This window comes from Cajanus cajan, chromosome 8 (assembly GCF_000230855.2).
Source record: "Cajanus cajan strain Asha chromosome 8, NIPB_CcT2T_4, whole genome shotgun sequence".
NCBI lineage: Eukaryota > Viridiplantae > Streptophyta > Magnoliopsida > Fabales > Fabaceae > Cajanus > Cajanus cajan.
This window is the reverse complement of record NC_138524.1, coordinates 8,669,074-8,686,094: the sequence shown is the minus strand read 5'-3', so window position 1 is coordinate 8,686,094 and position 17,021 is coordinate 8,669,074. Positions and strand designations below refer to the sequence as shown.

The 17,021-nt window shown below is 33.7% G+C and overlaps 3 protein-coding genes across 3 annotated transcripts; 2 read left to right on the top strand and 1 right to left on the bottom strand.

The window, feature by feature from the left end:
* Positions 1-447: 447 nt before the first annotated feature.
* On the top strand, positions 448-4,078 carry LOC109798469 (ABC transporter F family member 1). Its single transcript, XM_020358778.3, has 5 exons — positions 448-804; positions 1,403-1,476; positions 1,571-1,781; positions 1,877-2,111; positions 2,665-4,078. Exons 1-5 carry the CDS (start codon positions 577-579, stop codon positions 3,720-3,722), a joined length of 1,806 nt encoding a protein of 601 aa, XP_020214367.2. The 5' UTR covers positions 448-576; the 3' UTR covers positions 3,723-4,078.
* A 3,592-nt stretch (positions 4,079-7,670) lies between these two features.
* Positions 7,671-8,048, bottom strand: LOC109798608 (protein SMALL AUXIN UP-REGULATED RNA 51). The gene has a single exon (XM_020358939.1). It carries the CDS (start codon positions 8,046-8,048, stop codon positions 7,671-7,673), a length of 378 nt encoding a protein of 125 aa, XP_020214528.1.
* A 3,641-nt stretch (positions 8,049-11,689) lies between these two features.
* On the top strand, positions 11,690-16,704 carry LOC109798889 (cell division cycle protein 48 homolog). The gene is made up of 9 exons (XM_020359319.3): positions 11,690-11,843; positions 11,955-12,120; positions 12,215-12,443; positions 13,377-14,143; positions 14,373-14,594; positions 14,702-14,773; positions 14,861-15,142; positions 15,353-15,712; positions 16,236-16,704. The coding sequence occupies exons 1-9, from the start codon at positions 11,791-11,793 to the stop codon at positions 16,524-16,526; spliced, it is 2,442 nt and encodes an 813-aa protein (XP_020214908.1). The 5' UTR covers positions 11,690-11,790; the 3' UTR covers positions 16,527-16,704.
* The last annotated feature ends 317 nt before the right edge of the window (positions 16,705-17,021 follow it).

The following is a 17,021-nucleotide window of genomic DNA, read 5'->3' as shown; positions in this document are numbered from 1 at the left end:
GAGGTTGATTTATTTGTTTATTATTATTTTTTAAATGCGTATAATTAAATTTATTTTTTACATAATAAAAAAATTATATTATATTAAAACTTCAGACTCTCACTTGGGTTTGATACTTCTACAGACTCTCACTTGGGTTAACGTCTCCAGTACGGCCCAAAAGAATCTCGAATATAACAAAATATAAAGAAAAAAAATACACGGGCCAATCGTAACTTATGACTGAGAGGCCCATTAATTAACAAGATAAAAATAAAAGAACGGGCTAGAAAGCCCATAAGAAACAGCTATAGCGGTATTTGTCACGAAGGCTCAGCGCACAGTGGAGTGGCAACACGATTCCATACTTTGACTTTACCTTTCTTACATTACAGTCCGAGTCCAAGTCGAACACGCAACCATAGCGGAAGCCCACACCACACCTTCCTCTATATATACTCCAAACTTCACCACACGCCTTCCGCAACTAGCTCCTTCAAAACTCAAACCTCCAACCCTAAGCCCTCGCTCGGGTTCCTCTTCGCTCCCAGATCTGTTTCCTTCTCTCCTCTCCGATCCAATCGTTGCAGATCCAAGATGGTGTCCGACGCCAGCAAGATGAAGGCCGCGCAGAAGAAGGCCGCCGCCGCTGCCAAGAGAGGCGGCAAGGCCGCCGCCAAGAAAGGCGGCAAGGCCGCCGCCAAGAAAGGCGCCACCTCTTCCAAAGCCGCCGATAAGGTCGCCAATGGAATCGCCGATATTCAGATTTCGGATCGGACCTGCACCGGCGTCCTCTGTTCGCATCCTCTTTCCAGAGATATTCGGGTAAGTAACCCTAACTTTCACTGTAACACTTATTCATCAATTATGCACTATTTTAAAAAAATAATTAAATAACAAAATACAGATAATAGTTTATTTTATATTATCATATGCGATAAAGAGAGGAGAATCGACTTTTGCTAGATTTAATTTGAAACTTACTGTTCATGATTCAAAATATGTATTGTTTAGCAATTTAGATTACGAATATTCCGTTTGGTTCTTTTAAGGGAAATTCAGCCTTGTTAATCAATTTAAAAGAAAGCGTAGGATATAATGAATCTAGAACCAAGTTCATGGCAGACATAATCTATGTTGATAATGTGTAAGTTTTCTAAATTGTGGTAAACATTCCCAATTTAGTGAGTCTTACTTGTAGCTTATTGTTGCTAGCGTGGGTGCACGTAGTTGAGCGCCTAGCGGGGCAGCTGGTTCTCCTTTGTGAATGTAAATTCAAATTCTAAGGAGGTAGGTAATATTGTATGTTGTGCTGCAAAAGGAAATTTCCGCCGTATTAATTATGACTATTTGTTAATGGTGAAAATTATATGTGTTGTACTGATGCATTGGGTTGTATTGTGTTGTATTCTTTGTGTTACAGATAGAGTCTCTATCTGTTACATTCCACGGACATGATCTCATTGTTGATTCTGAATTGGAGCTCAATTATGGAAGGTTTGTTGTTCTTACCCTATTGGTCCAGATAGAATGCTATAGTGCATACCTGGATGTTTTAATAGTGATTCTGATTGCTTTGAATTTCTTTCAGGCGTTATGGTTTACTTGGATTGAATGGTTGTGGAAAATCTACACTGCTTACTGCAATAGGTTGCAGGGAACTTCCAATTCCCGACCACATGGATATCTATCACCTTTCCAGGGAGATTGAAGCCTCTGACATGTCTGCATTGGAAGCCGTCATAAGCTGTGACGAAGAAAGGTTACAATTGGAGAAAGAAGCTGAAGAGTTGGCTGCACAGGTTTGTTTAAGTAATTATGTATCTAGTTTTTGCCCTTTTTTTGTTTTATAATTTTGTATGGTTTGCTAACTTTGTTTGAGTAATTATGGTTCTAGGATGACGGAGGTGGTGAATCCCTTGAACGTATTTATGAACGATTGGATGCCCTAGATGCAGCAACTGCAGAAAAGCGTGCTGCTGAAATCTTACACGGTCTTGGTTTTGACAAGCAAATGCAGGCAAAGAAGACCCGTGATTTTTCTGGTGGCTGGAGAATGAGAATTGCTTTAGCACGAGCTCTATTTATGAACCCAACCATTCTTCTACTTGATGAACCAACCAATCACCTTGGTACACTCTCTGATCTGTGAAGAGTCCCTCTTGTTTGTCTGAATAAATTTTATCTGTCATATTTTATGCATTAAATTGGTTGGGGTGGTAATCTGTTGGATCACCTGATATTTGATTAGAGGGCCAGATGATGCTTTATTTAGTTATTTATTTGAGTTATGTCCCAGATAAATGCAATGATCATTTATCAAATGGTTTCTAACCAGACTGTGGATGTTGCCATGATCAGATTTCTTCCAGTTTGGATAGGATAGTAGGTGTGTCATATCAACATGTTTGATAAGTTATTCAGAATGCCAGACAGAATCGTTTGCATCTTGTCTGGTGATATTACGAAAATTTTCTCAACCCTCCCATCTTGTTTAATATATACGTCATCACTTTGTTTAGTTTTTGGGCACATCTCTTGTAGTGCAAGTGATGAAATATTTACAAATTGATTTGACATATACCTTTGGTCATCATATTTTTGAGAAGTTCCTGTTGACATATTCTTGCTTCGTTCCTGGAATAACATTGTTCATATATTAATTTCTTTTAATTCTGTTTGCAGATTTGGAAGCTTGTGTGTGGCTGGAGGAGAATTTGAAGAAGTTTGAACGTATTCTGGTTGTGATTTCACACTCTCAGGACTTTCTTAATGGTGTCTGCACAAATATTATCCACATGCAAAACAAAAAACTGAAGCTCTACACTGGTAACTATGATCAATATGTTCAGACACGTTCTGAGCTAGAAGAGAACCAGATGAAACAGTACAAGTGGGAGCAGGAGCAGATTGCCTCAATGAAGGAATATATTGCCCGATTTGGTCATGGTTCTGCAAAACTAGCTCGCCAGGCACAGAGTAAGGAGAAAACACTGGCAAAAATGGAAAGAGGTGGACTTGCTGAGAAGGTGGTTAGAGACAAAGTTTTGGTATTCCGTTTTACTGATGTGGGAAAACTGCCTCCTCCCGTTCTTCAGTTTGTTGAGGTGGCATTTGGTTATACTCCTGATAATCTGATTTACAAGAACATTGACTTTGGGGTTGATTTAGATTCTAGGGTTGCACTGGTTGGACCAAATGGTGCTGGGAAGAGTACACTACTGAAGCTAATGACAGGAGAGTTGATGCCTTCTGATGGCATGGTGCGTCGTCATAATCATCTTCGGATTGCCCAGTATCATCAGCATTTGGCTGAAAAGCTAGACATGGAAATGTCTGCTCTCCAGTATATGATTAAAGAATACCCTGGAAACGAGGAAGAGAAGATGAGGGCAGCAATTGGAAAGTTTGGGCTCTCTGGTAAAGCCCAGGTAATGCCAATGAAGAACTTGTCTGATGGACAAAGGAGCCGAGTGATATTTGCTTGGTTAGCTTTCAGGCAGCCTCAAATGCTTCTTTTGGATGAGCCAACGAATCATTTGGATATTGAGACTATTGACTCATTGGCGGAGGCGTTGAATGAATGGGATGGTGGCATGGTGCTTGTGAGCCATGATTTTAGGCTCATTAATCAAGTAGCCCATGAGATATGGATATGTGCTGATCAAAGTGTTACCAGATGGGAGGGTGACATTATGGAATTCAAGCAGCATCTGAAGGCAAAAGCGGGTTTATCTGACTGAAGCAGGTGTGGGGACATTGGCTGCTTCTGATATCACCGTCTAAGGATTTCTCACTGCCAGTAAACAGTCGGTACCTCCGTTTCTCAACTTTGACGATTTTCAATGGCATAATCGGTTTGTAGTATACAAGGTTGTTATATTTTTTGTCCGAGCCAAGATTCCCCGCCCCTCCAACGGTTTGGACTGGTAATAATTTTTTCTTAATTACTTTTTGTTGTGCTAGCTTATCATTTAATTGCTTGGTTGTTAACCAGCATGGATAAATGGGACTTTCACCTTGAGGTAGATGGGTCCCTATCTGAATCTACGAACGAGGCTATTATATTTGTGTTATTATAATTGTTAGTTACCTCATACTACTTTTTCTTCCTGGTAGTTTCTTCATTATACACCTATATTTCCTTCTTTATGTCTTCGTAATTTTATTTATTTTATTTGTTATAAATTGAATGGAAAATTTGCGATTACATCCCATTCTCCAAAACAGTTGTAGTCCATGCATTACCCTGAAATTGGCAATTTAGTGAATGATAGGCAGAGCATGAGTATTGGACTCGCCATTATGCAGAGTGCAGAGCTGTATTTATCAAATGATTTTGCTAAAACTAAATCTATTTATTATTTTTAATAAAACAAAGGCTTATATGAGACTAGTGTCATATAAAACGAGGCACTGGGTTTTATTAACAGGAAGGCTCTGGGTTTCCAGTTTTCATACATTTGAGTCTCTTTTTCACTTTTTCTTTTTTAAAATATGCAATACTTTGTGATAGAAAAATTATCACAGTTTTGCTATAATTCACAATAATATATTTTTTATGTATAATTCAATCATTATAGTTATAATATACGCCAATGTAACTTTAAATAAAATAATTTATGAATTATTTCCTTATAATATAATTATTAATTGATACTTCTAATACAAGAAAGATATTTGATTAAATTAATAATCCATTAATGTTATGCTATAATTATTTTATAATAATTAACGTGTTGGTATTGCATTTATACAATTTACATTGCGTTGTTCCATTTCGGTACTGCGTTTGTACCTTTAATCCTTTATACCATTTTTACGTTGTTGCAATTTCCTTTTGCATTTCTATTACCACCACCTCAATGTCACACGTTGTTAGGGTTGTATAATGTTCCAATCTCCCATTTATATTTCTTGAAGCACCAGTTGACGCAAGTCGTGTCGACCGAATTCCAATTGACTTTAATGAGTAAGTTTCTGATTGTTTCACCAATTAAAAACTCACGAGAATAAAAATTTATGAATCTCATTCTCAAATTTGGAAAGATATTTTAGGGTATTATTTATTTTCAGGGGAGTAGTTACAATGTTATTTCTTTTATTTCTATGTTCATGGTGAAAGATGAGAATTATGTATTTCGAAACGTAGAAAGTTATATTTTAACTCATTTATTTAATTTTTTATTTTTTAATTAATTTAAAATTTAAAATTATTCTTAGGGAAAGCAAAAAAATCTATCAATGATATTCATAAATATCTTTGGAAATAAAGTTTCGAACAAAAATATTCCTAGGAACGTAGTATCGTACCTTAAAATAAATTCTTGTTGCGTTTATATTTGCTTCAACTACATGATGCAAGTTTGTGTTCTTTTATCTGGAAATTGATTTTTTTTTTTGAATATCATGAGGCAACAAAGGAGGATGTGGATGCTTTTAAGTAGTGCATGCTAGAATAGAAAATGAAGACATCCGATCTAATAAAGAAAATGGACAAGGGAAGTTAAACAATTAAGGGAGGCACTCATTTAACAATGTCTGAATCACCATCCACGAGCACGGAATAAACCCAATGGCAATGGAGTTGAACTTAATAACTCTAAAATCATGTTCAAGGTAGAAGAGCAAGGTCACAGAGAGACAGCGACAGAGGGAATTTAATTGATCTATTGTAATTCAACTCACTTCTATTATATTGCATTTTCAATGGTGGTCGAACAAGAATAAAAGAACCTACCAGGTTCAAAAAATGTAGTGACTGCTTTGTACTGGAAAAGTAGTAAGAAGTGCAAGGAAATAGAGAAGGGGGCGTGGGAGCTTGTAAGAAGTTTAACTGTAAAAGAAGCGAGTGACCTTTGAACTGCTTTACTTTCTCCAGGGGTAATAATCTCATTGTCAAATGTGTATAAAAGAGAAAAAGTTGCCACCGTGTTCACAAATTATTTTAATCAGTGAATCCTCTGTTTATAGACTTTTTTTTTTTTTTTTGGTGTGTGTGAGAGAACAACATTAGAATTTAAAACTTTTACAAACTAATTCAATGTCTTAAACTAGGTTGATTTTACTGAGTAATCTTTTGATGCTTAAAAATGGTAAAAATAGAGGATAACATTTCCAAAATTATTGGCAATGAGTCAATTATATGTTGAATTTTTTTTTACTAAATACCACTATACTTAATGGTTAAACGAAGTTCAGTAATATCTATCCAAAACTTTAATGAATAATCTAAAAGTTTGTTTGATGAGTTTATCTTACCATTTTAATTTTGTAGTATCTCTTTATAGGAGAAGTATAGTGATGAATTATCAATAAAAGTAAAATTATTAAACAACGAAATTTCATATAAGATAATTTTATATATAAAAAATTTCTTTCGGGATGAGACAAATAAAATATTGAAATACTTATTTTATCTCATAATGATTGTAGTTTGAGATTTATATACAAAAATTTAAAATAACAATAAATATATTACTTTTTTATATAATTTTACTAAAATAATTATACACTCTCAATAAATGTATTATTTTTAACAGTGGTAGTTGAATAATTAATGAATAGATAAATTAAAAATAAAAAAAGTAATTAATATAATATTACATTAAAGAATATTTTGAGATAATTTTCAAATGTTAAAATAACAGTTAATTTGGGACAGAAGGGCTAACATATATGATTTTGTTTTAACATATACTTCCGTTAAACGATTTCAAAATTTTCAACCTAATTAAAATGGAAAAAAAAAACTCGAAAATAATATCATTTTAATAAATAATCATTTCTTTCTTTTTTTTTATAAGAAATAAATAATATTATCATCTCTTTATAATAAAAAGGACAGGCGACAATTTGTGGTATCTTTCTTTGTAATAATAATAATAGTAATTATTCAGAATTGGAAGAGTAAATACACAGGTTAAAATTTAACTGCAGTAAGTCAATTGGGACGTTAGAGTGCATCGATGCTGCATGTTAGCTGCAATGCGATACATCAGTTAAAATTTAATGTAGAAAATCAATTTAAATGTTCATTTTAATTTAATTCATATTAAATGTTTCCCTTGCACCAGTGTTTTTCATGCATCAAGTAACATTAAAAAATCTCTCTTAATTAACTTACACACATATAACATTATACTGATAACACTGATTCATACTTCTCTTTCTAGCTGTCTATTAACACAGAATAATTATATATGGTACCAAAAAAATCCTACGAAAGTTAACCAATATGATGTGTTGCATTTATATTGGAACATAACTTTGTCTACGTTATCAACTTTGACTGGTCATGTATGTCCTCTACTGTTGTGTACAGTGTTTTGAATTCGTGCACTTATTACCACATTCATACTAAATAGCATGTTGATTACTAGTAAAAGAACCTCAATACATTAGCATCTGAATGAGAAATTGTAAACATCCTAAAATGATACACTAGCATCCATTTTAGGATGGATTGAGGCAGAAGAAGTAATAAACATGATATATGATACGATGAAAAATGTGTTGAAAGATAGGAAGAAATAGAGTATAAGTACTCCATTAATTTCTTTTGTCTATAGTGGCTAATAAACATATCTTAATAACATTTTTTTTTGGGTAATAGTATAGTAGTATATATATATAGGCTCATTGATCAGTAGCTTTTAATATGGTTTTTGTTGCAGCTTCTGGCAGCAGTTTCAGAATCTCTCTCTTATTTCCTTGTCCCATTGCTGAGCCAATATCATCTCAAGTTCACTAGGCCTGCAAGGAATGGCTAGTGCACCACGTTGATCAAACCCATATTCTTCTGCTGCTTCCTCCAAGAGCCTCAAGAATCTTGAGTTGTTCAAAAACTTCAATGGCACCACAAATCTCTTTGGCCCCTCTCCATGCTCAGCAATCACAACAAAATGCCCTTCTTTCACATCTTCATAATCTCCATAATAGGAGGAACTCGTTTTATGCCTGCACAATAAGAGATTCTTTTGAAGCTTTTCCAACACACTCTTCAACTTCAACATGCCACCTACAACCCTCATTTTGCTGATGCTTCTTCTTACTTTGTGCTCCACCATCACGATTTGTATATATGTGTACTACTACTGGATTATTTTTTATTTTTTATTTTTGGTGAGCAATTTGATATAGGTGACACTGGTTATATTTATATAGATGATGTTGAACAGTGAACAGAAACCAAACACGAAAGAGAGATGTGGTAGAAGAGAGTGGTGCGTGGTTAAAAAATGTAGATGTGTGATGAGTGCATGCACGTGCCGGTGCAGTGTTGTCCAACCTTAACTTACCAATGAAAAGTCTCTTGTATTGTACGTGTCACGTCATGTCATGTATCTGCCTCCACTTGCTAATTATTAATTAAGGAACTGTTCATAATTCTTTGTATAGCTTCAAATTTTTCTATATAATGCCAATCATGTGTGATTCAAGCTTATGGGGGAGGTAGGACCGTCTCTATGCAAGTAATCCGTAGGGCAGGTACATGTTAATTACGTGAATTTTAGGCAGAAAAAATATACATGTATGTAGGTGCGTTTTAATGTGTGGTGAAGTGTTTAACTGTTCTACCAAGTTCCTAAGGGCGCATGTTTTTCGGCTTATAAATAGCAGGTTGTTGTTTGGCCCAATACCAGAAGAATGGAGAGACAGGCCCAAAAGAACATGAAAGCAGCCCACCCAATAACAGGTTGTTGTTGTTGGCTAACTCTTCCAGGCTGAATTTTAGTAGCCGTTAGTAGTAGACACATGTAGGTTTAGTAGCCGTTGCTCCGAATGATAGTGAATTTAATTTACTCAAGTAAATTCTCGATTCAAGTTTTCTGTTTAAAAAAATATGTTTGAAAGAAGATATTCTGTTAAAAATGGTTAATCAGATTTTCTAACTTAGATTAGTATTGACGAAATTGGTATATATTATGTGTCAATAATATGATCACAAAAAAAAAATATTAGTCGAGAATGAATAAAAAGAAGAATTTTCAATAGTACTACTCCAAATAATAAATGTTATAAAAATCAAATACGTCTAAGTAGTAGTTTAATGATTTAGCATGTCAAATCAGATGGTCACTTATTGAACCAGATAAATAAAAAAAATATTAAAAATTAATTAAAAATAATAATACAATCAACATAATTTAAAATAAAATTTTGTAGGTATAATATATTTGTAACATATAACATACAAAAATTGTCTAGTTTAGTAGTGATTGGACTTTATTTTAATATGTTCATTGGGTTACAATTTTTTTTTTTATAGATTGATCAGTTTGATTCAATTCAATTACTTCCCTATCATACATGAAAGTATTATTATGTAACAAAAATGTATTAGTTGTTACTAAAACATGAAAAATTCATCAATTTAGTCTTAAATATGTTGATATGTTTTATTAACATTGAGAGATTAATTTGAAAGATTTTTTAATAATTGTTTATTTATTATTATAAAACACGTATTCAAGTTTTATTAATCATTTCTCCTAAATTAACTAGCTCGACTACTAAGGGGTGCTCAATGGTTAGGTTATTAAATGACCTATCCATAACCATAACTTATTTTTAATAACCAATTTTGGTTTTTAAAAAATGATTATACATCTAATTATAACCTAAAATATATTTTAAAATTTATAAAAAAAAACTGATTTTTTAATTGAACCTAAGGTCAAGCTGAAGGAAGATTCATCGACCAAGACCAAGACTAAACTAAGGATGTGTGTCAACTAGGTTAAGTTGAATATGTTTTTGGCAAAGTTGAGTTATATAGATGTAGGGAGCAAAAATAAGTAAAAAAAAATGCTCTATCAAGATTGTTGGTAAAGGCCTAGATGAAGATGCATTAACCAAGGATGAACTAGGATGCTTCGATCGAGCTTGAGTTGAAGATGTGTTAATCTAGGCCTAGTCCAAGATGCATTGACCAAGATCAAGGTGAAAATGCTTTGATTGAGGGTGATATGAAAATGTATGTTAGCTAAGGTTAAGTTTAAGATACGAGGGTTGTAGTTAAATGCAAGTCAAATATAGCATTTGTTAATGATGAACAAAAAGTACTTTGATCAAGGTCGAGTTGAAGAAGCTCAAGCTAAGGTTAAGCCAAATATGCATGAGCTAAGGTAGTGCCAATTGTGTTGGTCAAAATTGTGCCAAAGATGTGTTTACAAGGATAGCTTGAAGAAGTGTTAGTTGAGGATGAACTAAAAATGTGTGTCGGTTAAAGATAAGTTAAAAATGTTCTAATTAAGGTTGTGATGAAGATGCTCTAGTTGAGGTCAAGGCAAAAATGCTTTGCCAAGGTCATGCTAAAGATGCGTTGACTCAATCGAGCCAAAAATAGGACAAGTTGAAGAAGCATTGATCATATATTTATTCTCATTTGAATACTATCTTCTTAGTAATAGGTGAATTTCATTGGTCTAATATGCAAACGTCTCTTCATATGAAATGAATAATTTATAATTTAAAATATTAAATTAAAATATACATATTTAAAAGAAAAAATACTCGTAAATTAGAAGGATGAAGTTCACCTCTTAACCCGAAGATAATATTCAAATGAAAATGAATATGAGGGAGAATGTGAAAAGTGAAGTGTTTTCAAAGTAAAAAAATACTTCAATTTATATAGAGTATTAGAATAATTCGTTGTGATATAGATATTTTATTTTCCTTACTCTCTTTCTTATTCATTCTTATTTGAACATTTTCTTCTCACTAAGAAGAGAATTTTACTCTAGTTATGTATATCATTTTGGTCTTTTAGCTATTAAATTTGGATTGATTGGTCCTTATGAAATGCTGATTATTTTGAGTTTTGGGATATGAATTTGATTTTTATTTACTTATCCAATACTTAATTTTTTTCTCATTAAATTCATTTATATGAAAACTATTAAATGCAACTAAATTTTAAATACAAAAATTTCATAAAACATATTGAAAAACACATATACATAAGTTAGAAAAGCAATAAAAAAACTATAAAAAAAATCTAATTTTATATTATTTTTTAGTTATTTATCAGATTTTTCGCTCGATTTTTATTATATTTATAACCATTTTAGATTCAAATGACAATTGAATTTCATGATTTTCACATAAGTAAACCTAATGTTATAAGTTTTATATTTTGAATTACTCAAAAATTAATTTAAAATTGTGATATAAAATTGAAAATGATCAATTGTAAAAGAAGGACCATATTGATACAATTATAAAAGATAAATGATCAAAACAAATATCTTAAAAATAAAAGATGAAAATAAACATTTTAAGAAATAAAAGATAAAAAGAAATATAAAAGAATAAGATAAAACACTTAGAATATAATTTAACCTTTTTATTTATTTATTTATTTATATATAAAATGAATGATTTATTATTTATTTATATCTATTTAAATTTATTTTGAAGTAAAGATGAAAAAAAATCTAAAATATTGTTATAAAAATAAAACTTTTAAACACGTTTTCATTCAAAATAATTAATCTAACTTATAAAAAAATTTAAATTTGATAGTAAATTATATATATTTTTTTATACCAAAAGTTAAATATGTTTAAAAGATAAATATCTTAACAGATAAAGTTATAATAAAATATTAAAAACGTCTTAAAATATTTTTTTTGATTTAGTATTATTTTTTACTTTTATCTGTATATGTATATATATGTATGTGTATTTAAAATATAAGAAAAAAGAATTGATTCGAATTCCTAATTTGTAGTAGTTCATAGGATATATAAGGAGAAACGACCCTTCAACATCACTCCGTTTCTCATTCTCTGCATTTCCCCTATGCTTCATTGCTTTCATCTTCCAATGTCTCCCCACCCTGAATCATCTGACTCGTGAGTCAACTCGTTCTCGTAATCATGTTCCTTTTTTTGTCCCAAATGCCAAATACCTATGTCATGATCAACTTTAACTTTTTTCTTTTGATTTTCGCAATCCAATTTCAGGAAATCGGGGAAGAAGGACTTCTCCACGGCGATTCTCGAGCGGAAGAAATCTCCGAACCGGTTAATCGTCGATGAAGCTATCAACGACGACAACTCAGTGGTTTCCATGCACCCTCAAACCATGGAAAAACTCCAACTTTTCAGAGGCGACACTATCCTCGTCAAGGTCTCTTTTTTAACCTTCTCACTCGATTCCCAAATTATGGGTTTCACTCAATTTTTTTTTTTTTAATTTTAATTATTTTGGATTTGTGATGTAGGGGAAGAAACGGAAGGACACGGTTTGCATTGCTCTTGCGGATGAGACTTGTGAGGAGCCGAGGGTGAGGATGAACAAGGTTGTGAGGTCGAATTTGAGGGTTCGGCTTGGAGATGTTGTGTCTGTGCATACTTGCCCTGATGTCAAGTATGGGAAGCGTGTTCATATTCTTCCCATTGATGATACCGTTGAAGGTGTCACTGGCAATCTCTTTGATGCTTACTTGAAACGTGAGTGAAACCTTCTTCTCTTGTACCTCATTTTGAGTGTGATTAGTCATTTGGATGTAATGTAACACTTTGTTGCTGAATTTTGTTTTTGTGTTGCCCCTTGTCTGACCGGCAGCGAGACTGTTTTGTTGGGTTGTATGCCTCATTGTTGAGTGTGTCACATCTCCCATTACTTAAATTTTGCTTATGATTTGATGTTATGAGAAGTTCTTAGGTGATGTTTGGATTGGTGGTAGAGAATGGATCGGAATAGAATATAAAATATTCTATTCCATTGTTTGGATATTCGATAATGAAATAGAACAAATATTTCATTCCTTTGTCTGGAAAAAGGATGGAATGGAATGTGTTGTAGTTTTTTAATTCTCATATTATTATTTTAAATATATTATCCTTAAAAGACTAATGATTAGGATAAAACTTGCAAATATGAAATAGTCATTTATAATTTAAAATTTTTATTCCATCCAGTGCACCCAAAATTTGGGAGAAAGAGAATTAGAGTTAAGCAGTATAATGGAATGGTATGGTTCATGATCCGTCTTCTATTATTTTTGATTCCTATTTTTTACAATCCAAACAATGGAACAACTTCTACCTCCACTCTATCCCTCTCCATTCCACCCTCTATCTAGGAAAACTTATTGAAGTAAACTGAAAACAGATTGTGAATATATTTTAAGTTTTTTTCATGTATTCTCCCCATACACTTTACAGTAGTTCTTATGTCATAAGATAAACTCAAATAAGCCCTTCCAAATGCACTCATAATATTATGTTTTTCTGTGTTGATTGCTTTTGGCTGTTTTTCTTGGAACCAATGTTGTGGGTTTGTTAATGTTCAGGGGATTTGATTCTGTCAACTTCACACTGTATATTTCTGTGGTGGTATAAGGTTTTAATTTTAACTACTTTTTTGTTTATTATTTGCAGCTTACTTCTTGGAGGCTTATCGTCCTGTTAGAAAGGGAGATCTATTTCTTGTCCGAGGAGGGATGAGAAGTGTTGAGTTTAAGGTTATTGAAACCGATCCTGCAGAGTATTGTGTGGTTGCTCCAGACACTGAAATATTCTGTGAGGGGGAGCCTGTGAAAAGAGAGGATGAAGAAAGGCTGGATGAAGTTGGGTATGATGATGTCGGTGGTGTCAGGAAGCAGATGGCACAGATTCGAGAGCTGGTAGAGCTTCCACTGAGACATCCACAACTTTTTAAATCAATTGGTGTGAAACCACCCAAAGGAATTTTGCTTTATGGACCCCCAGGCTCTGGTAAGACATTAATAGCCAGAGCTGTCGCTAATGAAACTGGAGCTTTCTTCTTTTGTATTAATGGCCCAGAGATTATGTCCAAACTGGCTGGAGAGAGTGAAAGTAATCTCAGGAAAGCATTTGAAGAAGCTGAAAAGAATGCTCCATCCATCATTTTTATTGATGAGATTGATTCTATTGCTCCCAAGCGGGAGAAGACACATGGTGAAGTTGAAAGGAGGATTGTTTCACAACTTTTGACTCTTATGGATGGATTGAAATCCCGTGCTCATGTTATTGTTATGGGAGCTACAAATCGGCCAAATAGTATTGACCCTGCACTGAGAAGGTTTGGTCGATTTGATAGGGAAATTGATATTGGTGTCCCTGATGAAGTTGGGAGACTTGAAGTCCTTCGCATACATACCAAAAACATGAAGCTTTCTGATGATGTAAGTTAAGCATTGCTTAATTTTCGTTTCTCTTGGTGGATTCTGTGATTTTTTGTGGCTAACTTTGTTGTGCATACTGGTAGTTTTTATGAATTCAAATTATACATTGTGTAAATAATACCCAGTCAGTTTGGTGTATATGCATCTGTAGCTTTGATTATGGTTTTAATTTATTCTCTAACAACCTTGAATTTTCTGTTATTCAACCGTATTGGTTCTCTTATTGTAGGTTGATTTAGAGAGAATTGCAAAAGATACTCACGGATATGTTGGTGCTGACCTTGCTGCCCTTTGCACTGAAGCTGCTCTGCAATGCATCAGAGAGAAGATGGATGTCATTGATTTGGAAGATGAGACTATTGATGCTGAAGTACTGAATTCTATGGCAGTTTCAAATGAGCATTTCCATACTGCTCTAGGGATAAGCAATCCTTCTGCCTTACGAGAAACTGTTAGTATTTTTTTATTTTTTAATTCTTTTAAATTTAAAATATTATTAGTTGATGAGGCTTTCTGTCTTTGCTGTTCTCCCCACTAATTAGTTATCGTTGTTGACAGGTTGTTGAGGTGCCTAATGTCAGCTGGGATGATATTGGAGGCCTTGAAAATGTCAAGCGTGAGCTGCAAGAGGTCATAAATCTCAACTATCTTGGTTAAACCTTGTTACTTAGTTTTATATTAATTTAATCTGAAATGATTTTGCCTTTCTTGATGTAGACTGTTCAATATCCTGTGGAGCACCCAGAAAAATTTGAGAAATTTGGTATGTCACCATCCAAAGGAGTTCTCTTCTATGGTCCTCCAGGATGTGGGAAAACTTTGTTGGCCAAAGCAATTGCTAATGAATGTCAAGCTAACTTCATCAGTGTGAAAGGTCCAGAATTGCTCACTATGTGGTTTGGTGAAAGTGAAGCCAATGTTCGAGAAATTTTTGACAAGGCCAGACAATCAGCTCCATGTGTCCTCTTCTTTGATGAGCTTGACTCCATTGCTACTCAGGTCTCTCTATTTTTGGCATGTCATATTCCTAGTTTGTCATATTAGTATGTTTTACACGTGATTGATATCAAACCAAGTTAAAATTGTATGTGTTTATTATTGCTGATACATGTTTGTAAAATTCTGCAATGATCCTGTATGTCAGTTGTGTTTTAGATGTTGTGCGAGTGTGTCTGTTCACACTTATTTATATTACTATCTTTATTGCAGAGAGGAAGTAGTGTTGGGGATGCTGGTGGTGCTGCTGATAGAGTTCTAAATCAACTTCTTACTGAAATGGATGGTATGTCTGCGAAAAAGACTGTGTTCATAATTGGAGCAACCAACAGACCTGACATCATTGACTCAGCACTTCTTCGGCCTGGTCGTCTTGATCAATTGATTTATATTCCTCTTCCTGATGAGGAGTCCCGTTATCAGATCTTCAAGGCCTGCATGAGGAAGTCGCCTGTCTCAAAAGATGTTGATTTGAGAGCACTAGCCAAGTATACTCAAGGCTTTAGTGGTGCTGATATAACAGAGATATGCCAGCGAGCCTGCAAATATGCTATTAGAGAAAACATAGAAAAGGTATCCTTTTTGTCATTTTAATGGATAAAAATTACTTTTAATTCTTAGAACTTTCAAGGAAGCAATCCCTATGATGCCAATTTACAGCATCTAGGTATTGTAAAGTTTAATGAAGGTTTGTTGCTATTTACGTTGTTCTGTGCTTTGGGTCACTAGTGTGCTACGCTTCTAATTAATCTATTACTCCAGACCTACATCCCCTTTTTTAAAATTTGTATGCATTTGTTATAATTGGTCTAGCAATTGGCTTAACCAATCATTGTTATCTGAGGGTCTGATTCAGAAAATCACACTTTGGATATAGGAGGTTGCGTTCGTTGACAATAGTTTGGTTAAGTTGACGATATACTAAATACAAATCTCTGAAAACTGGGGTATACCGGATCATAAATTGTGAATTAATTGGTTTGGAATGGAGTGAGGCTCACCATTGAGTTGTTTTTTGATTGAAGATTCTGTTTCTTTTCTTGTACCTACTGAATGAGTTTCTTATCATTATATTTGCTCTGGTTTCTTTCTTCAGGACATAGAGCGTGAGAGGAAGAGAAACGAAAATCCTGAGGCCATGGATGAAGACATGGAGGAAGATGTTGCAGAGATCAAGGCTGCTCATTTCGAAGAGTCAATGAAGTTTGCACGTAGAAGTGTTAGCGATGCTGATATACGGAAATACCAGTCATTTGCTCAGACCTTACAGCAATCTCGGGGTTTTGGAAGTGAATTCAGGTTTCCAGAGAGTGGAGGTAGGGCCACTGGATCTGACCCCTTTGCAACTTCTGCTGGTGGGGCTGATGAAGATGATCTATATAGTTAGGTTTTATTTATTTCAAGTAACATACCTTGTTCCAAACATGAGTTTGTTGATTCAAAGGGGTAACTGCAGAATTATTTTTTCTTCAGATTTTAATTTTCGTTTACTCAACATTAGTTCTGCCTTTTGTAAAACTCAGATATCATATGATGGGCAAAAGTTTGATTATGTTGGAAAATAATTGAGCATGTAATTCTGGGTTGCTGCTATTTTTTGCTGGGTAACGAGTTATCAGTATAACGATAACAACTTAATCTGGGTGATTACTATTTATTTTCTCAAAAAGAAAGTAGATAGAGAACTATGTTAATCAAGTTTCCACCGAGCCCTACTATCTTAGCTGTCAAATAATTTATTGGATGTTATTATACTTGGCAGGATAGTTTTAAAAACCGGACCGGTCATCGAACCGGTTAAGGTACTGGGTCAATGAGTCAAAGGTTGAACCGGTGGGTCACTAGTTGAATCGCATGACTCGATTTTTATTTATTTTTATTA